This window comes from Corapipo altera, unplaced genomic scaffold (genome assembly GCF_003945725.1).
Source record: "Corapipo altera isolate COAL_440 unplaced genomic scaffold, ASM394572v1 1b, whole genome shotgun sequence".
NCBI classification, from domain to species: Eukaryota; Metazoa; Chordata; class Aves; order Passeriformes; family Pipridae; genus Corapipo; species Corapipo altera.
Window position 1 is genome coordinate 9,071,754 of NW_020884881.1, and position 21,392 is coordinate 9,093,145.

The 21,392-nt window shown below is 40.9% G+C and overlaps 2 protein-coding genes across 3 annotated transcripts in view; one reads left to right on the plus strand and one right to left on the minus strand.

Moving 5' to 3' along the window:
• The window catches only part of COG5 (component of oligomeric golgi complex 5), a 180,216-nt gene extending 174,466 nt beyond the window's left edge, over positions 1-5,750 (plus strand). Inside the window, exon 22 of the mRNA XM_027639840.1 lies at positions 4,109-5,750. Within this exon, the coding sequence (XP_027495641.1) occupies positions 4,109-4,223 (115 nt within the window). The 3' untranslated portion in view covers positions 4,224-5,750. The remainder of the gene's footprint in view (positions 1-4,108) is intronic.
• Positions 4,966-21,392, minus strand: HBP1 (HMG-box transcription factor 1). Of its 2 annotated transcripts, none has more exons than XM_027639843.1 (11): positions 21,303-21,392; positions 17,519-17,711; positions 16,216-16,450; positions 15,167-15,299; positions 14,245-14,356; positions 14,003-14,115; positions 13,523-13,679; positions 12,815-12,959; positions 10,064-10,393; positions 6,653-6,794; positions 4,966-6,078 (listed from the first exon to the last, which is right to left on the minus strand). In XM_027639843.1, the coding sequence occupies exons 1-11, from the start codon at positions 21,315-21,317 to the stop codon at positions 6,061-6,063; spliced, it is 1,593 nt and encodes a 530-aa protein (XP_027495644.1). In that variant the 5' UTR covers positions 21,318-21,392; the 3' UTR covers positions 4,966-6,060. The 2 variants fall into 2 exon arrangements, with proteins under 2 accessions (XP_027495644.1, XP_027495645.1); XM_027639844.1 differs by having other exon boundaries at positions 17,519-17,707; positions 21,303-21,352.

Sequence of the window (21,392 nt, forward strand, 5' to 3'; positions counted from 1 at the left end):
AGAGTTACTGATAATGAATGGCTTTTTAACATTCAGCTTCAGAGTGTTTAAATACTTTTATTGGACATGCAAGTGTGGGACACAGGAAAATAGTGAATGCAGTTAGTGTGTTCAGAAAACATTTATTTTCATTGTTTAGTGTAAAGATGTACAAGGTCTGTTTTAGAAAAATGCCTGGGAACTCACCTTATAATATTGATGGAGTAGTAATTACTGGTTGTTTTTTTGAGTGGGTAAGAGAATTAGTTAAAATGCTCCTGGGTGGGTAATACTGGTGAAGTTTGACTCTTTGAAACAATGCAAGCAAAGCCACAGTAAAAGAGCAAGTGTAGCAGAAGGGAGCTGACAAAGACAACTTCTGTCAGCTCTTGGAGAAGGATCTGGGCAGTTCTGAGATCACCAAACAATTCCTTTGAGCTGATTTTTAAGTTGCAAGAGGACAGTGGCTGCCACTGATGAACTTGGTTTTGCCAGTTAAATCAGATTCTTTTGGGGCAGGAGAGAAGGAAAAAGACATAAAAGCTGCTGGAAGGTGTGACAGTGGGACTCTAATACTGGTGTTTGGCACTTAGCATAGCCTAAATCTCATTCCATCTTGTTTGATCTGATGGGAATAACAGTCTGGCTAAGGATTATCAAAGGGCTGACATTGAGTGGTTTTGGGTGCTGCTTTTAGGGTAAAGCTTTTCCCTTTCATCTCTCTGGTTATCTCTGTAATCTTTTTCAAGGGCTTTTTCAAAGCAAGGAGATAAGTCAGAGAGGGATAGCAGTGTTACCATCTGGATAATGATGCCAACCCACAACTTCACCAAGAGGTGTCAGAGCTTTCTAAGTTAAGCAGGTCAATATGGTTTTTCTATTTTCAGCTTTTGATGACTTCAAAAAACGATTTGGGCCCAACAAACTTTGAGGAGTATATAGAAAGGAAAAGACAGGGACACTGGAAGGGGAAGGATTTAGCAAGATGAATCCCAGTTACAGTAAGAAAACTGTCGCAGGACTTTCTCAACTGTTTTTTTAATACAAAGGACTATTCTTTGTAGCAACTAACATCTGACATATTTACTGATAACTGCTGACCAGAGTACTTGATTACTGACCTGAGTGGAAATGTGAAACACCTCTGACTCTTCTGAAGCATCTCTCCTCATCATGATGGCATCTGTGTGCCTTCTTTGCCTCCATCTCCCACCTGCTGCTCAGTTTGCTCATCACATCTAATTGCCACAAGAGGCCAGTTCATGTAAAAAGCACACTTTCCTGATGTTTCATTCCCTGAGTCTACTTCTTCTTTTTAAATCTTGGGATTTAAAATGTACCTGTGGATGTGCATAATCTCTCTGCCATTCATCATGCTGATGGCCTTTGCTGAGAGTGAGATGAACTGCACCCAAAGCACTTTCTGGATGCAGCAAGCAGTTTTTTAGTTATTGCTTCTTTCCCTGTAGACCCTGTGCTGCTCCCCAGGGACCATTGGGAAGGAGCAGGCTGAAGGTTTGCAGGGCGCTGACCAGTTGCAAGAAGTCAGCTTTATTTTGGCTAGATAAAATAAATATTCTTTCCCTGCCTTTCTGGCTGCAACAAGAGATTGCTTCTCTCTTGCTGTTTGCTGATGTGCAAAAAATTCACTGACTCCTCACACTGTGTGGTCACAGTGTGGACCACTCAGCAGTAGCTCACTAGTAAGTTATCAAAACTGTAGAGCTCTCAAGTGCACTAAAGGACCAACACTAGGAACTGTTTTGGTGCTCAGTCACTTTATTCTTCTGAAGCCTCTCAACTTTCCAGTAATCCAGTCCATCCTCCTTTTGCATCCCTTCAGCCTCAGACAATATGCCCTGGGCTTCAGCAAAGAGTGACTCTGAAGTCCAGCTGCTGCCTGGGGATGTCAGGAGCTGTGGTGGGTGGTGGGCAGCTCCTCGGGCCTATGCTTGTTTCATTTCCATCCTGTGCTCAGAAGGAAAGCTGCCTCAGGTTCTTTGGTTGCACGGTTGCTTCACTCTCTCCCTGTCAAACTCTATTAGCAGGGAATGCACGAGGGGACACCCAACTCCACCTGTTGTGCTCTGGCAGTGAGGCTGATGGATCAGCGCCTCGATTTGATGGGAATGGGAAGTGCTGGCAGGAGCAGGTGCAGCCCCACGACCAGCTCAAGGGGCCAGGCTGTCATTGCTGTCACTGGCTTCTCGGAACCCAAAGCTCAAACTCCTCTCTCCAGCAAACTGAGCACAGGCTCTTGGCCTCAGGAGCGTTTTCCACTTGTTAATAACTGAACTTCGTTGGAAATTCCCAGCAGTGCTCTGACACCGATGGGTTTGAGTCATTGAGGAAGGGTCAAGCCCTTGCTGATTCAGCAATAGCTTTACTCACAGGCAGCCAAGTGTATTGTGACCCTTGCATCCTCCTTCCATCTCTTCTGCTCTGCCAGGTTTGGTGCGCTCATCTGACCCTACCCAGAGCTGCAGCACCACACAGGGATCTTGGCTGCTCCTCTCTTAACATATTATTCCAGGAGGAGCCTCTGTATGTGTGAAACATAGGCTGAAACTCACTCTTAAGTGCTTCTGCTTTCCTTAAGCCTTGTCTAATTAAATGCCCATTTAGTGCCTATTGCCTCCAGCTGCCAGCAGGCACGTATGGGTGAGCAGTGCTGCCTTCAGTCCATGAACTCTTTGGGTGGGAATGCAGTGTTTCACCAAAAGCTCATCTTTTGGGAGTAGCAGCAAACATAAATCCTGCTCTGCCTCAACAGCCCACCATCTTCCAGCAGTTTATGTGTATTTATAGGCACAACACTGCAGTTGCTCTGTGTTACCATCTCCCTTAACCCCTGTGCCCCCCGCTCCCTTCACCAGATGTGCATGACAACCTTCCCACAGTGGGACTGGGAATGTTCCTGTCGTGTTACAAAAGCCAGTGGGGCCCTCTCCCTGGCAGAGCAGCTGTGCTGGTGTGTCCTGCACATCCATGAAGGAATGCATGTAACAAAACCCAGGACTGCCCCCCCACTCAGTGACCCAGTGACGTTTACAGCTCTGTCGCTCACGTTAGCAGCAGGACCTGCTGCCCTGTGGGATGGTGCCTGGGAAGGGCTGTGATGACGCTTTGTATTAGCACTGCTGCTGTCACCAACCAGAACAGGAACAGCCAAGTACCAGGAGCTGTCTTAAGTCTCAACTTGAAGTGTGGTCTGTGGTTTGTGCATGTGTTTTCCTAATGTTACAATTTTGCTGTAAATAGCACAAATGTAAAAAGAGTTTTAGAAGAAAACGTCAAGATTATTTTATGTGTTACACGAAGAAATAGGAGAAGCAGAAAAGGAGAGGAAAATTAAATTAGAAGCCATATTTACATGTGGCAAGACTAACTTTGCCTGCTTAATGAGACAATAAGCTGGAATCTGAACAGATCAGCAAAGTCTTTGTTTTACAAATATGCTGTCATTCAGCAATACTGTGTACTAGAACGTGTGCTAAAAGGTGGCCCTATGTTGTAAAGCAGGTTATGTACAGACGTCATCACAGTTGCCCCTTTTAGGTTTGCAGTGTTTTATTTGTGCAGTTCACAAGAGGACCCTATGGGTGACACCCTGTGACAAGGTCTAAGAAAGCCACATCCAAGCTGCACCTCGCACGCACGCTGTCTGTGGTTAGCACAGCGTTTCCCCGAGGACCGCGGCAGTTCAAAAGGCTGTGCCAGGAAACCACCTGAGGGCACCACAGTTGTTCACCAGTGCCCCAGTTTTCATGCTCCAAGTTGCACTCTCGGCGTCTGCAGCAGCTGGGGACTATTCTCTCCCTTTCTAAAGGTTGCCACTGTGCCCGAGTCTGTGCGTCAGAGCTGTCATTTCAAGCCATCTGCAACGTGCTGCTGCTTATTTAAATGTTAACTTGTTTGCTCCTCAAAACATGCAAGAAAGGAGAAAAAGATCATGAAACAATAATATAGAGCTTTGCGAGGCCTTTCTTGCTCACTTCCTTCCACAGAAACAAGTAAGGACCATCTGATGAAAATTCTGCAGGAGGGAAGAAGGCAATTAATGTCAGTTGCAGATCCTGAATTTACTGAACTTAATTGCTTTAGCTACTCTTCTTTTTTTTTTTTTCAGTGGTGCACTGGAAGCTTATGTTCAATCAGTCAGAACAAGAGAGGGGAAGGAATTTGCACCAGTCTACCCCATAATGGTTCAGCTGCTGCAGAAAGCCATGTCAACCCTTCAGTGAGCACACTTGGATAATGCTCTCGACATATGGAATGGACACGTTCACAGTCGGGGGTCTTTGGTGCCACAAATGTATTTACAGTTCATGTAAATTATTCCCAAATACAGAAGCTTTACAATGAAACATGTTTACCTACTTCATCTCTGAAACTTGTCTTCTTGCTTTACTTTCACATTACAGGAACTTATACAAAAATATTATAAGGAAATTGTACAACTTTTATGTGCTGTAAGTCTGCATCTAATTGAAACATTCTTAAGCATTCCTTTTGAATTTAGAAAAGTGTAAAATTAGAACTCAAATATTACACTATAATTGCTGAATATCTCAAATAAGGAAGCAGCTCTTTTCCTACAAGTATGGTTTTAAACAGTTGGATACATTTTAGCCTTATTCAGAAAACCGAACTTCTGAAATGCTAGAATCATCAGTTTCCATCTAAAAATCACTAATTTTAACAGAAGGAAAAATATTTATAACCTAAATGATTCTCTATTGCACTGCTACTTGCTTAGAAATAATTTATATTTATTTCAACTCTCTTTTTGCTTAAACTGTAATAAAGAACATTGACTACTGAATCCTGAAATCAGTATTTGAAATTCTTCAACATCTTCCTAATGGTAAAGCATAAAAATATACTTTGGATGGGTTCATGTAAAGACTTCCAGGCAGAACATGCTCACTGCTGCAGGGCTGAATTAGTGATTGGTCTTCTTCATTTTATAAAATACACAACACCAAATTTTAATGAATTTATTTGAAATAATATACAAGAATATAGTGTGCAAAAATCTTAGGGGCAACATCATGTAGACGTGTCATAAACTGAAATTTACAGTTGTGATTCTTAAAAAAAAAAAACAACGCACAGCTGTTTAGTACAGGAAAAGCCATGATTGTAAAAGTTCACAGCAGAAGCAAATTGTAATCCTAATGCAGCTGCTCTAATTTTAGACAGTTGGAGGAGAAAAAAAAGTAAAGTGCAAGTGTTGCACGTATAGTTAAGTGCAAAGTTTGCCCCCACCTTAAAATGTCTTATGGCAAAATAAAATATTGTAGAATATGTGGCAAAGACAAAACACAGAGTTATAACTATGATGGTGATGGTATCAACAGCACCATTTTTCTTGAGATAACGTTATTTTTTCGTTTCATCCTCTCCCAGGCCATTGTTTCCACCATGAAATGACAGCTCTCACTAGTGCCAGCTGATGCAAAAATATCTCCCTTGTGGATACAGGTTTTATAAGTGGCATCCCAAGCAGCAGCTCCTTTGCTACATCACACCATGCTCTCCATTCCCACACGTTCTGGTAACTTGCTGGCAGCGGGGCAGGCTGGGAAGCTGGAGACTGATAATACACTTTGCCATTTCAGAAAACCCCAGGCCCCAGAATTGCAATTAATAATATGGTTGTGCAATACATATTAATCAGCAATAAGAATCAATGTATATAAACAGCTGTTACATATTTTAAAATTCCCCTTTTTGTACATTTTCTTTTAAAAATAAACATTTATACACATCTCCTTCGCCTCTTTCTAAAGTACTTTAGCACCACAGGATATCCATTTTCAAGCCTATATTACCTGATACATATATGAAGTTTGGAAGAAAAATAAGGCAATTTGGTTTAAAATGCTGATAGTTTTAGCTTACTTAATGTTCTATTGTAAAAAGCAAATCTGCACTCAGATCATTTCCGACTTGATGGTGCCAGTATTTTATGGTCACACAGAGTCACAAAAAATACTAAGACCTTGATCTTTTGCATCTTCTTGCCATTGAACAACAGCCATTTTGCAAAGACAGAGTTAACAGAAAAATTCTGGCTTAATGCTGTTGTGAGCCCTGAGAAAAGAGAAGAGAAAACCAGGTTAGCAGTTACCAAGCAAAGGGGAAGGAGATCTAACCTTAACACTAGCAAACACTTGTTATGAAAGCCACAAGTACTTTTCACTGATCAGTTATTCAGAAGAAAACAAAAAGGCCAAAACCAGACATCAAGACTTCTCTGTCACAGCCTGGAGTCCACCAGTCATTAGTAAGGTAACCAAGCTGCAAACAGTTCAGTTCGCTGAATTAAATAATTTAAAAAGGCATTTCCTCATGTAACACTGAGGTTCTACAGATCCTGTTCTCTTGGCCTGAAGCCCCTAAGGACAAGGAAAATTTAGGTACAACCTTATAAACTCAGTTACTTCAAACAAAAGGTCATGTACCCTTCCTCCACATTCCACAAGCACACTAACTTCTCAGTCCAACAGGATTCACAAAACTCTCATATAAAATATTCAGAGAGAAACACTCTCCTGAAGAAGGTCTGGGCTACCAAGAACGCAACTTATACTGCACAAACCCCACTGCAGCTACCTGTATGAACACAAACAAGTACATAGTGAAAAAGAATGCTTCACAAACATACAGAATTCGTTCGTTTTCTTTTCCAACAGTCAGGATTTAAACGTTTCTGCTCTTCTGCCAAGGCCTTGGCTTCTAGTGTGTACATCCGTCTTTCCTCATTTTTCATCTTCTTCCACCTGTCCCCGAGTATCACACTTATGGCTCTGCAAGATAAATGTTTACAGTGTGGTCAGGATGGTGCTAAGAAATACCCTGATTTTTTTCTTTTTTTATCTGAGAACTTTAAAGAAGACAGAAGTTAAATGGGGGAATAACACAGAAGGAAAAAATCCAGTGTATCTTAACATTTTTAACAATCATGTTTCTGGTTATATTCTCATCGCTCTTTTAATAGCTAAACAGCTGAGACTTGTGTGTTAGCTGAGCATGGGTCAATGCACATTCTAACATTTCAAAGGGTGTACATTTGAGTATGCAGCAACTGGCATAAACCAGCAAAATAGGGATGTTTAAAAAAACACCACCAAATGGTAACTCACATTTGTTTTGCTCTACTTTCATACTAAACATAATATGACAGATTTGCTGAAAATATGTTCTCTAATAATTAGGGCAATGAACTGAATATGACCTCAGCCAAACAAATATTTGATTAACAGCAAGCCCCCATGTCTATTTAATCAATATGTGTAGCTTCCTCCACCTTTAATCCATGCTGGGCAGAACACAATGGTAAGTTCCCATTCCAATGCAAAGGGAACCATTTGTTCTAACACATCTATCACCATTTCCAGAAGCTAAATTAATTCCTTTCCTACTCTCTCTAAACTCTAGGTCTTTTGAGAACATTTCCCTGTATTATCATGCCATATTGCTTAACTGCACTCCCAAATGTTGGATCAATATCCCATTAAAGCTTTAACTCCATCTTTCAGCTGAACAAAAATCTCTAAACAACAGCTCTTTTATCAATGACAATTACAAGCTAATGAGTAGTTTGAACACTTTGGCTTCAGATTACAGTGATGAGAGTTCTATGATGGGCTTTAACAAAAAGGTGGACACAATTAAGTCCTTTGCTTTCTACTATTAACAAGTTCCTTGCTGGCAGCAAAGCTATTCATAGACTTTCTAACTGACTGTGGACTGTCATCGACCATTTCCATAACATGGCACATACAGCAATTCTGAAGGCTTTTCTGCACCACACCAAGAAAATGGATTTTGAATCCTGCAAGACCTTTTGGTACCATTCAGACTTTCCCAGAGCACTCAGGGAGCACAGCCTGACCTGCAGTGGGGCTGCCCTTCAGCCTGTGCTGTCACATGCTCTGATGACTACTCAGAGCAAACTCCTCAAGCTGCCACCAGACCCCACCAACATCAAACCCATTTGCACAGCCTGTCTCTTTGGCGATGGAATTTCTGGTTTTATATCCTAACTGAGAACCAGTATCTTTGGTCTGTCATCAGAGGCAAACAAACCCCAGTTTAATTAGCAGATTTTTCATGTTTTGACAGTGTCCAGAGGCAAATCAACAGAAACCTGTCTGCTTTGGGTCATCAGTTTGTACTGGGTCACTCACACCCCCAGGAAAGAACATGGTGACCCAGAGAGAGGAGGTTTGCTGAAAAAGCAAATCAAAATGCACTATGAAATCTTTGTATTTCAAATCAAAAATATTATTTTCCTCATCTTTAGAAGGTTCACTACTCAAATTATTCAAGGATTTCTGAATGCACAACTATGTCCATCAACAGTTACAGTGAGAATATCTAGAAAATAAACAAGTGCAGCCCTAACACCAGTTTCTCAAAGATGGTCTTACAGCCCACAGTAGTTTTAAGTATCCCGTGACTCTTGACTCCTGCTTTGTTTACAGCTCTCTGTCTTGCTCACATGGCTTGAGACCTTCTTTGTCTCGGAACAGACTGTGTAACACTGAATACCTCAAGTTCTGTCCTGTCTTACAGGGGTAAGAAAAATAAAGTAACTGTAACAAACATAACTCCAAGGTATAAAAGTAACTACTACATTGTAACATCTACTCAGTAATCTGAAAATGACACAAACTTACATTTTTTAAAAAAAGAGTTGTCTCTGAACAGCCAAGTAAATGCCTCAGCAACACTTTAGCAACAGTAACTAAATTTCTGCAACATCAATTATCCCTAACACTGTGCTGTACTGTGTTTTATGGATGCCACGAAACTGCACCCAAATGCACTGCCTTCCAAACGGGGCAGTGAGCAGTGAATGCATTCTGAAGCTCACTTGTAACTTTGTCATCACTTATCTTCAAGGTAAACTTCCTCACTGAAATATTCAGCTTATTTTCACATCCATGCAGCTGCAGCTCCAGGTCACTGCATCCATTTGAAATCAGCATTCTCAATTAAATGTATAACCATCATAAACTTTCCTAGCTGATATTCAGTTCCATTTCTCATTGATAGTTGCAACGAATGTGAAGGCAGCAGATCTGCTTCACTGAACTTATTATAAATATTACAGAACTTCATCACTGGGACACACAAGACTGGCTGGGATTTAAGGATGGGCTATTTATAAAGCAGGATTTTATTTTTCAATAGCAGTTACAGCCTCCTTATTAGAACATTATAAAATAGCTAAAACCCCTTTCAAAGCACTGTCAACTTTAATTTTTTTACCAGATTTAGTACTAGAATTTTAATGTCACAATGCAAAGTTTTCATAACGTTACATACATTAAAAAATCTAAGATCAGTGCATGTTCATGTGCTTTAGTTTCTATTTACATATGCATAATTAGCACAAAATATTACTTAAAACATATGTACTAGAGATCTTTATAAAAAACATTTAGAAGCAAATGTACCTATAGATTAAGAACAAAAGAACAAACTAACAAAGACCCATCCCCAGTCATACAACTCTTCCTGTAAGTTTCAGCAGACTGCTGAATGCCTTTAGGACAAGCAAAATTTGGCAATGTACTGTCCGGATTAAGATCTTTCAGATATCCTAGCAATCAGTACTCCATTATTCAAAAGGATATACAGACTGGAAATAAATGCTTCTAACTTCATGAACAATTTCCAGTATTATGTCAAGACATAATCAGAAGAACCAGAAATTCCCTTTTTTCCATTACAGCACACAAGCAGAGCACTTCCTCACTCATCAGTGAAAACAAAGAGTGTTCTGTATTTGTGACTCTGCTGATGCACATGTATACATGTATCTGTTGCTTAACCCAAATGCTTTCTCAGAAATTAAGTTTGCCAAAACTGGCTTGTATCAAGTTCACTGAATACTGTAAATATTTACAGTCCACCCCTAAATTACCCTTCATGTTAGCATCTTTCAAAACTTGTTCTTAAAACAATATACACACACTGTATTTTAAATGCAAAATTTAGGCCACAGAGGGAGAGAGATATTCTGCTAGCTCACCCATAATAGCAAAAGTACAGTTTATATCATTACCTGTTGTCTTTCCCTGGATACATCTGAGTGTATTCAACTCTGTATTTTTTGGCAAAAAGCATGAAGGCATTCATTGGTCTTTTGCACTTGTTTGGAGAAGTGGCACTCACAGTACTTGCAGTCCCTGAGCTGTGGCTTTTGCCAGCTTTGCTGTACAAAGGATTGGAGGAAAGATGTGACGATGCAGGAGAGGCACAGTTTTTATTACTGCATTCTGATCTCTCAGCATCCTGATTGTTTGATCCTCCACAGGACAGAGACGCGCGGCGCTGGCGGGCCATGCTGCTGAGCACATACACTGCAGAGGAGTCCATCGGTGTGAAATCGTAACTACAAGGTAAAGACATCATGAAGTGATCGAGTCATTTTCACGTAAAATCCCTAAAATATCTGTTCACTCTTCAACTGTACTACTTTTCTAGTATCCTGGTCTCTTTTGTGTGACATAAAGATTTGTGCTTGATGCAGATGTCAGTGTGAAAAACAAAAAACCACAACAAGAGTCTGGCAGATAAATTAGTATTTTCTTCAATGTGATGGCAGACTGCAACTTCACACGTTCTGCTGTGTACTTTCAACTCCCCAGCTGTGTATCAATTAGCTATACACTGTCTTCAAATTCCATCCTCTTTTGAAATACACTTCTTTCTTTCTGCTTCTGTCCTTACCATAAATCAAGCCTGGTCAGTGAATGACAGGTACTGAAAGGGACAAGTGATGTGGAAAGAATAAGCATTGAGTTCACTTGCATACACATATTACGGACAGATATGAAAGCACTAAATTAAAATAAATTACATGCATTACTGTGCAAGTAACTTCTCTCGGCAGTTAAATACACACTGTGTGACACACAAACCTTCCACTGAGATAACACCGCTTCTAAGAGCCCCGTGACGTCGCAACATTTAGTGCAGCGCTGACAAACGCCTGCCCTCTAGTGACAAAACCGCGACATTCCTCGGCATTTCAAGGTATTTGAACAGCTTTGAGGAGTTGTTTCCATAAAATTTAGACCTCCAAATACTCCAAACTCTTGCAATTTTTAGTTGACCGACAACTACAATTAACCTCTAAGCACTACCGAAGAAGTTTAATTCCACAGACTGTTACCATCTCCAGCTGTGCAGATACAGCCTAGGAAGCAAAGGCTATGCTGCCTTTAGCACACTATATGGATAAAACACACTTGGAAAGGTGCTACTCAATCATAAATCATTAAGTTACCACCACAAAATAAACACAAAACATACATATGCTAAGGCTCCACTCACACACTGCTCAATGTGGCTAATAATTGCATAATTTAAGGTCAAAATAAGGGCTTTGAAGAACTTTTTTCTGAACACGAAGTAGAACTACTAGCAAGGAAATAACTGCATGTGGCAGTCCAGCCCCAATCTGCAAAGGTAGCTCTTTTTGTGGGACAGAACCACAAGAAGAGTGGAGCCTTAAGGGTTGCTTCTAACGTCCCTTAGGAAAGTACAAAGCAGCGAAGAAGTGATAATGCTGACAACCTTGCAGGCTATCACGAGACAAGGAAAAATGACCTCCCTGTTCTACAACAGTCCAGCACTCTTCCTATTCCTAATCTCCTTCCCTACTCCTCATCTCCTTCCCATAACACAGCAACAGGATTTTGTTTTTTAATTCTTCTGTCCTGTTAACCACAGCTGCTGCTGCACACTTCCTTCTCAGCCACTTACTCCCTTCTGCCCAGAAAGAAAGGCAAGGAATTTGAAGTGTTCAGGCAGAATTCAGCTGGGCTGCAGGATTAGTAAGGAGCCAGAAGTCCAATTTCTTCAGTGAGATGTAGCTATAGTGATTCTAACAGCTCTCTATGTATGCAGTTCAGAACAGGAGTTAGTAAGAAGAAAAAAAAAACCCAGACAGCAAAGGAGTGAAGCCAAGCAATCTGAACTTGCTCTCCATGCCAGACTGAAATCACACAAGAGCTCCCAGGGCTTGAACTGCAAACAGCATTTTAAATTTCTTTTTTTCTACTGTAAAAAAATCCAAAAAGCAACTGGACTAAAAACAGATGCTGAAAAGGCGCTAACATATAGGAGAAGATGGATTCTACTAAACCTAGAAATCTCAAAATAGTATGGAAAAAAATCTTTACTATTCCGTTAGAATCTTAGAATCATTTACGTTGGACAGGACCTCTGAAGGTTATCTGGTTGAACTTCTAGCTCAGAAAAACCTCAAAGTTAATCAAACTTTAAAGTTAAGTAGGTTTGCTATAATACAAAAGAATCCCAAGAAAAAGAATACACAAAAATAGGAAGTAATTATGAAAGTACTGTATTCTAAAGCCATAGCACAAGCATTTATCACTAAGAAACTACTCAGATAATTAAGATACATAGCTACATAGGAAGCACAAGGTAACAGCTGGCAGACATATTACTATGGGAAAATTGTACTAGGTTTTTCAAACATAATTCACTTTATCTGAAGAATTTATACAAGTAATATATATATTTTTACTGCTCTATCTAATCTGTCTTAAAATATTATAAAAAGAGGCTGAAAAGTTATTTCATTTCAAGGTACTACTTTGCAGTTTAGCAGAGTACATAATTACACAGCTTTTCTAGTCTTGAGTATTCATTTTTCCCTATCATTTATCTTATATTACCAAAACTATTCTCTCTTTGCTCTATATAATGCTTCAAATTCTTCTAGACTTAAGGTGCCTACTCATTCAATACAAGAACCACTGAGGCCACTTTATCCAAAAATTACCTTTTAAATGTATCAAAAACACCTGAATCATCAAAGTTAATGGCATCAGGGTGTCCAGGAGGTAGACACAGATCTCCAAGATGCATTTCACAGCATGGAATGCCATGCTGTACCACAGTCAAGCTTGGATAAAAAGATGACCAACCTGAAGTGGTAAAGAGTTAAATTAGACAAACGGCCAGACAATCTCTCCGGTTCTTCATTGGAGCAATCCTATATCTCTAAAGTACATAATTTTATAAAAATGTTCTGATGTACTTTCTTTCACCCAAAAGAAAAATCAGAAACACTTAATTAGGGAATTCTTACTGCAAACAGTTCATTTTTATCTCAAATAAAACCTCATTCTAGCAAAAAAGTAATCAAAACCTGGAAACTTTTACCATCATAAGTTCCATGTCTAGCAGGTGAGAAAAGCCTCTTATTTGCAGTTCTTCCTCCCCCGCCCCCCCAGGTTTTTCTGTTTTCCTGAGCTCCATTTATATATTTGATCAAATCTTCCCTTAAGATATAGGCAGTCTTCCTGTACCTTTATGGCTTTACAGTTTTGTTTGTTCAAATTCAGGATTTCTTTACAAAGAGAGTAAATTGTTTCTACACCACAACTTTCTATCAATTTCTTGAACAATATGGGATGCCAATAAAATCTGTAATCACTTTCTGAGAATATTTTAATATAAAACCAACTGTACTTGTAGTATTTCATACCTTTATTTTTAACATAAAATGGATGGTCGAGTCTGCATTCGACGGTAAGCAAGCCATCCTCCACTGTGCCGGGATCAAAAGTCAGCTTCAGCACTGACTCACCACAGGAAATACTTTCTTCATGAGAAATCAACTTTAGACCATTGGAACCATAGTCCTGTAAACACACACACAGTTCAAAAAACTTGCCCCCCAAAAAGCCTATACCTGTGTATACTACAGGTGTATACTCATCATCGTACACTGTACACCAACATTTTAATTAGTATTTCTATCTCGCTGGTAAAGATGATGTAAGATTTAAAACATACCTAAATGAATTAAATTCAAGTACTTTATAGTAAGATACTCGAATAGCTCTAGACATCTAAAATGTCAACCTGTCTTCCTGAGATGGTAATTAAAGGCACAGGGATAATATAAGAATCGCTAAATATTTGCTACAGGTATTGAAATAAATTTATTAGAACTAATGGTTACCTTGTAAGGGCTCACTGGGAGATCTTCCTCTTTTCCACAGCTTTCAGATCTTGCAAACTCTTCAACATCCTGCCATTCTTTATTGCGTCCTTTATGAAAGCACAAACGAGAGCCTAACAGATTTTTTCAAGGGAAAAAAAAATAGTGTTAGGTAAAAAAGTCTTTTTTACCAAAAAAAAAAAAAAAAAAAAAAAAAAGACAAGACAAAACAAATACTTATTTGATGGTACATGTTATTTTACCTTTTAGAAAACAATGCCAAACAGTTGAAGGCCAGGAATGGCACCATCCTAAATCATCATCATCTGAAAGTGATGACATGCAGAAAATGCCAGATTCTGATTCACTATTCGCCTATTAAAAAAAGCAAAATGGTGTTGATATTTTACTACAGAAGATTTAAGATTTTAGGGCTGGTCTTATATATCTTAAGACACAGTCACTCATTTGCACCTGTGGCATCATTTTGCCTCAAATACCAATAGGAATGTAACACAGAGATTCAAGGAATACAGTAAATACAAATGGAGCGTTTTCATCTCCTTTTCTGAGATGCGTCTTGAAATTTTTGGGTTTCATTGAAATTTTTGGGTTTCATTCTCTGAGATTCATTTTTAAACACCTATGGATTATCTTATGCTTAGGTGTAAGCCTTTTACAAGCTATCACTCTTTGGTCATCCACAGACTCACTCAAAGCACATGTTACTCTATGGTCCAATTACTGGAAAGCTGCAGGTTCAAGCTGGTTCCAGATAAATCACTTGGAAAAATTCAGTGTCGTTAACAGACAAGTTTCAGACACAAATTAATACTCAGGAAAGGGAGACATGGGACCAACAGTATTTGTGCGTCTAAAAGGAGAGAGATCCATATTTCCTTTTCAGGTTGCAAATGAGTTAATAGAGTTTTTTACAGCTTGCTATAGAGGGAACTACAGTAGTAGCAAAGCATTCTTAGAATGGGATCTCTTCAGAAAAAATGTGAACTCTATAAAGCAGCACTACAAGCCTACCCTGTGTGGTAAAAAGAAACAGAAAATCCATCTTAAATAGAAACGGTATTGGTACTAAACAGATTATGTTTTTTAAATCAGTTTCCCTTTTCAAAGAACTTAACTCATTACTCATACATCTTCATTTTAAAATGTTTCAGAACAACTCACCCTTTCGTGTCTGACTGGTGTTTCATCCACATCATTCTTGGAGAAGTTAGGATCGTTGTTTGAAGATACTGGTGGAGGACGTGCATAGGAATGTAAACTTTTGCTTGTAGCTATTATGTGAACAGGAGATGATCTACAATAAAAACAAGTATTTTAAAATAGCTCAGATTAAGACAACTTGAGACTTCGCTGCCGTTACTCCAAAATGCTTTTATTGCAAATATTTCTGTTTGAGTGAGCTGAACACCAAATAAACCTCCCACACAGTAGTATTCAAATGGGATGATTAAAAGGTGCAAGCTCAGGCAAAAAGAATATTTAGCATAACTCCTGCATAGCTTCTATACAGCACCCAAATGACAGTATTACTTCCACAACAGCATCTCACTGTCACAATGTTGAAGTTTTTACAAATATATTGAAGTGAATACCTCATTCTTAAGAGTAAACAAAGACATCTGCTCTGCCCTAATAATTAAATCTCAACTGCATTACTATTAACAGCACTGCATTTAATTTTCTAAATATAAACCTAAGACTAACATGTAAAATGAGAAGTGAAGCCCACAAATTTTCAAGATTCCGCACTGCTGCTCACAGCCTCATGGAATTTACAGATCACAGACCTGAAACAGTTATCACTAAAATATACTTTGCATTAGATTTCCAATTAGCTCTGTTAAAAAAAATTTTGAAGTCAGTGCACTAGAAAGCATTAAAAATTTAACACAACAAATTCTTTTTAATTTTTCATCTGCTGCTTCACATGAAGTAAACATCCATAATTTCTGGGCCTGCTCTGACTAGGCAATGTCGTTATATCAATGTGTTACATCAGCCCACCTCATTCATGGTTGGAAACGAAGCAGCTTTTGCACCAGACTCAGAGATGAGTCCTGTGCATACTTTCACAGAACAATAAAGATACTAAACAGATCAAAGAATAGAGCTCCAGTTCAAATTCAGAAGGTATAAAGAGTGAAGGAAATGTTTCTGGAGACACAGTATTACAAATCCTCACGGTTCAAAACTGAAAAGAATGTCAGTACCTGTTATAAAAAGCGCACTGCATCAAAGGACTCTGAGGACTTGTGGCTATATTTGCTAATTCTGTCAACCAGTTCACCCCATTCTCACAAGAATAAGCATTTTCTGGATTGCTGTTTGAGGTATGTTGGCTCCATGAAGGCCTTGAACATTCCTGATGTGAAACATCAGCACCAAGCTGAAAAAGTGCAGGTGGGGTAGAATCTGTCTGCACAGCCTGTAATTCAGGAAGATCATCTACAAACAAAAGCACAGGTTACCATAATTATACCCAATTCTAGTTGACATCAAATATTGCAAATTTAAATTAAAAAGAACCACAATAGTTTTATTTTTTTTATCACAACTACCAACATTTTACAAATCCTATTCCTAATCCTGACAAAATGGCCACAGAAATAGCAACACCTCTAGTCTAATGTACAATCACACAAGAAATTTAAGAAAAAAATAAGTTAACTATATAAAAATGTAGTTCTGGTACCAGTTTACACAGAACTGTACTGCAGAACTATGCAAAAGGTAGCATAGTTACACGCTTAACTGAAATATTAAAAATTTCAACAAAAGGCAACTAAATTAATCTGTCCTAGCAGGTGTAACACTAAAAATTATCAATATCAAAGGCTATTCAAGATAAAAGTTTTCCACGTTCCACCAGGGAACTGGAATTAAGTCAGAAATCATGAAAGCTGAGTATACAGCCTGGTAGGGGTAAATTCCTGTCAGTAACCTACACCTTTCACATCCCATACAGAATAGCAGAATAGAGCCCAGCATGTTAACAGAACCCTGTGTTATGCACTGCCATGTAACTAAGTTTCATTATTCTTAATCACTCCATGAGTTCAATTAAATGTGTTAATATTTCACTGATTATATCAATACTTTCTAATGCACATGCTATTTTTCTCCAGTACATAAGAACTGAAGTTAAATGTTCTTCCAGCCCAGAATCTTTATTTGCAGCAGATCTAAACCAGCATAATTTCTCTTTAGGAGGAGCTCTTGAGCATCATGTTTGTTATTCTTGTGCCAAAAAATTGTTTCTCTGGGGATTAGTAGCAGAAATTTGTGGCTCTGAGTTCAAGAAAACATTTGAGTCAAAAGGCCAGCGTGTAAGAACTGGAAATGGGTTAAAGGGAAAAGTGACTTCAAAGTAAGACCTTCATATGTCACAATTCACTGTCACATTCCCCGTCCTACTTAAGTTAAAAATCAGCATCAGCTTCCAGTAATTTCAGTACAGGAAATCTGCAATGAACTTCAGAATTCAGCTTCTCTTGAAAAAGTCATGTTATTTACCAAGTTCCATGTGCTCATCACAGGAGGCATATCCAGGAGAAGAGGGCAGGTTTTCATTACACTTCAGCAACTCCAGTGACTCGTTCATTCCTGAAGTTCTCTTGTCCACTACCAGAAGGAGTTTCTGAACTGCATTAGGCATTTGATTTGTCTTCACTTCCCACACCATGTTAGGATGCTCCAAAGCATCTGACTTTAAAGAGACAGAGGTTAAAAACTTGTATGCATGGGAACTGGTTTAAGTTGCATCTGATATGGTACTTCATTACCAGAACTCCACAGTGTGTTGAGTATCACAGCATAATCTGGGGAAGTCTACAGATGATCTTGTACAATCCCTGCAGAAAGCAGAGCTAACTCTGAAGTTGGGAGGCTGCTTGGGGCCCTGGCTACTTGAGTTTCTTAGTATCTTGAAGGATGGAGATTCCCTGACACTTCCTGGGAACCTGTTCCAGTGACTACTTACTGTAAAGAAGCTGTTCCTTACACACATTTGAACTTTACTTGCCACAGCCTGTGCCCACTGCCCAACAAATCCACTGCCTTTCAGAGACCATTCTCACAAGGTGTCCCTGCTTACAGCAGGGTGCTTGAAACCAGACGATCTTTAAGGTCCCTTCAAGCCCAAAACAATTCATAAATGACACTTGGCCAGCTCCCTTGGAGGCATCCCATCCAGTGCATGCCTCACAGAACTGGCCTGCCCCTCACTTGCTCCTCTTCTACCATAGACAAAGAAGTGTCTCACTCTGTCAGACCCATGTGGCTGCACCCAGGGACTTGAGAAAGCTGGAAACAGGCCTTGCAAATAAAGATCAAAGCAAAAATGTTGCCCTTAACCTTGTGACATCAGGTCTCCTGTGCCATTTAGCACCAGCCCCAAATTCTCCCTAGGCACCATTTCACCACTGTGGCGTCTCCACAGAAGCCTTTTCCAGTGCCCTCCACACCCCTTGCCTCCAGGTGCAGTCTCAAGCACAGTAGACTGCAAACATCCTGAACAGCATTGCAAAGGGAAAGAAAAAGAAGTCTTTACTAGTAGATTTCACTGCAGTTTCATTTCCCTAAATCTCAGTACTGGTACATTTATCTCAAAAGCATTATTTTAAATTATCTTCAGCAGAGCACTGCGTGCTTATTCTACACAACCACTGCCTCTAAAAGCTGGCAAACAAGATTATCCAATCTTTAGTAATTTCATTATCTACTGGTTTTTTTCAGATGATGATGAATTAAAGCTACTATAACATGATTACCTTGTACTTTAATGAAGTGTCATTGAAAAAGTAATCACAAGACCCTCATAAAGGAGCAGGAAACACAGCTCAGTAAGAAAAAAAATCTGAGAAGTCTACCTCCATGTTCACGACCACTAAGTAAGGTACATTAAAGAAATACAAACAACAGCTAAAAACAGCCTAATATTTTCACATCACAAAATGACTGGGGTTGGAAGGGACCTCTGGAGATCACCTAGTCCAACCCTCTCACTGCTAAAGCCCGTTCACCTACAGCAGGTTGCATGGGATTGTGTCCAGGAGAGTTTTGACTGGAAAATTTCTAACCTTCTCATCTCTTGATCTTTCAAATACATGCAAAACTTAGAGAAACTTGCAAGCCACACATAAAAGAATGTTTGATTCTATTCAAATGGCACTACTACAAAGCTAGGTCAGTTTATTCTGATTTTAAGGAGGTGGAGCAGAAAGTTTATTTGATTTGAATTTGTTTTCATTTCTGTGGCTGGTCAGTGACATTAACTTCACCTCCAAGAAACATCTTCAATGCAAATTATTCCTCTATCACCCATGTGGGACAACAGAAGTACAGAACACCATGAGAGCAGAAAGCTCAACCATTTCTGCAGAAAGCTCAGACCTCAGTAGAACAGGTCAGGACCTTGAAGATTATCTCCAACTAATCAACTCTGAAAAGCCACTCCTTGTTTTTCTGGCTTGTGTACGTCCTTCCTTTCCCCCCTTCTGCTTTGGTTTTTGCTCTATTTTTTCTTCTCTTCTTTTCCCATTTTCCTGCCAAAATGAACAAGCTTACTTATTTTTGTAACGCTACCTTCTCCTTTCTTCCTGCCAGGTGCCAAGATTTGAAAGTACCTGCCCTGCTATCCCAACACACTGAAGGTCAGCAATAAGGTACAGACACAACATGCTAATCTGACAAGATACTTGCTTGAGAAATGAAGTGTTCCTCCAAGTCAAAAGAATTTCTCTAAACCAAAGCCACCCATGTACAAAAGCCAAAAAATCCTCTAACAAATGAATTACAAAGAAACCATAAAAAACTCACAAAGAAAAACAAAGAAAGTGCCCAACTTTACTTTTTAATGTTTTTATTCTACTTGATTAAAGCCTGTTTCGGACATCACATGTTTCTCTTGTCCTTAGCCTTTCAATGGTTTAGAACATGAAACAGAATGGTCATTAATTCGTCTGTAAAGATTTTTTAAAATTCAACTTCATGTTCAAAACTTGTTGTGTTAGATGTTTTTTGGAAACATGCTTCACAGGACTGTAATTACTACTGTCGTCTTTAGAGGCTAAGCGAAATTATTTATTGCTTTGTGCTTTAAAATAACTTGTCATGCTAAAACAAACACCAGTATTAACAAAGACATTATTAACTGAACCATGTCTATTTCTGAGGGACAAAAATAAACGTGTGACAAGAGTAAATAAAGGCTGTGGCTGAGAAGGGGTTCAGCAGGAACTGGGCAGCATCCACCCAAACCGCACTGCGCAGGAATGCCTGGGTGGAAGTGCGTCCCTTGTTTTTTTTCCTCCTGGTATTTGCCCTCCTTCCCCCAACCCACCGCCGAAGTCTCAGGCAACATCTACGCCTGAGCAACGCGCTGGATGGAGTTTAATTTGAACAGCTTCTCCAAGCAAAACACAGCATACTGGCAAGACTGGATCTATACCAGGGACTTTTCCTGGCGCAGCTGCTTTGATCAGGGATCCCCGCTCCCCATTCCCGGCCGTGCCAGGGAGGGCAGCGCAGACAGAGCGTGATTCACCATGTTTTCCAAGCCCGGGCCGCCCGTTCGCGTGACGCAGGGCGGGCCGCGCTCCCCCCGTGGCACAGACACCCCCCGCGGCCCTGAGGGCGACGTTCACAGCCCGATCTGGGCCCGGAGGGCTCTGGGGACGCCCGGGAAGCCCTCACGGCTCCCCCGAAGCACCCCCGGGAGCCCCCACGGCTCCCACCGCCCCCGGGCCGCCCCCCCACCCATCACGTGACCTTGTTTACACCCGCGGCCACACGGCGCATGCGCGCTCGGCCCCATTCATTCGTACTGCGTAACAGGGGCCCGGGGGGGCCCCCCCGCCCCGGCCACCGCTCCCCCCGCGGGGCCGCCCGGGCCCCCCGCACCCCGCCCCCGGCCCCCACAGCGGCTGCCCCCGCGTCGGGCACAGGGCCCTCGCTCTGACAGATCGCGGCGGGCAGCCGCTCCCTTAGGGAAAACAAGTGGGGGACACCCGCCCTGCTCCACTTGTTTTCGGGTCTGGAGGGCCCGCAGGGGGGCCGGCGTACCGCACAGGTTTCATCCCAGCGGCGCGGGACGGTGGCAGCTCCGCCGGGCCGGTCATGGAAGGCGCCCAGTAAACAATGTCCGGGGCTCCCTTCGCCGCCAAAAGCCTGCCCTCGCGGCTTCCTCGGCTCGGCCCGCGGCCGCCGCCGCTCCCCTCCAACCTCGCGGAAGCGGCCTGCCCCCCGCGGGCGCCTCGCAGCCCCCAAAAGCGGCAGCTGCAAACTTTGTAGCACTTACCGAACCCGTCGCCATTACCGAGCTCCCCTCGGCTGCCCCCCCGCCCCGGCCCCGCTGCGGGTCCCGCCCACGCCCAGCGCTGCTCGGCCG

Excerpts from the sequence above, each read along its gene's own strand:
- HBP1 (XM_027639843.1), bottom strand. Across the intron at positions 14,357-15,166 it reads CACCAGTCAGACACGAAAGG|GCGAATAGTGAATCAGAATC; the intron begins GTGAGTTGTTCT and ends TTTTTTTAATAG. Across the intron at positions 6,795-10,063 it reads TATCCAGGGAAAGACAACAG|AGCCATAAGTGTGATACTCG; the intron begins GTAATGATATAA and ends TTTATCTTGCAG.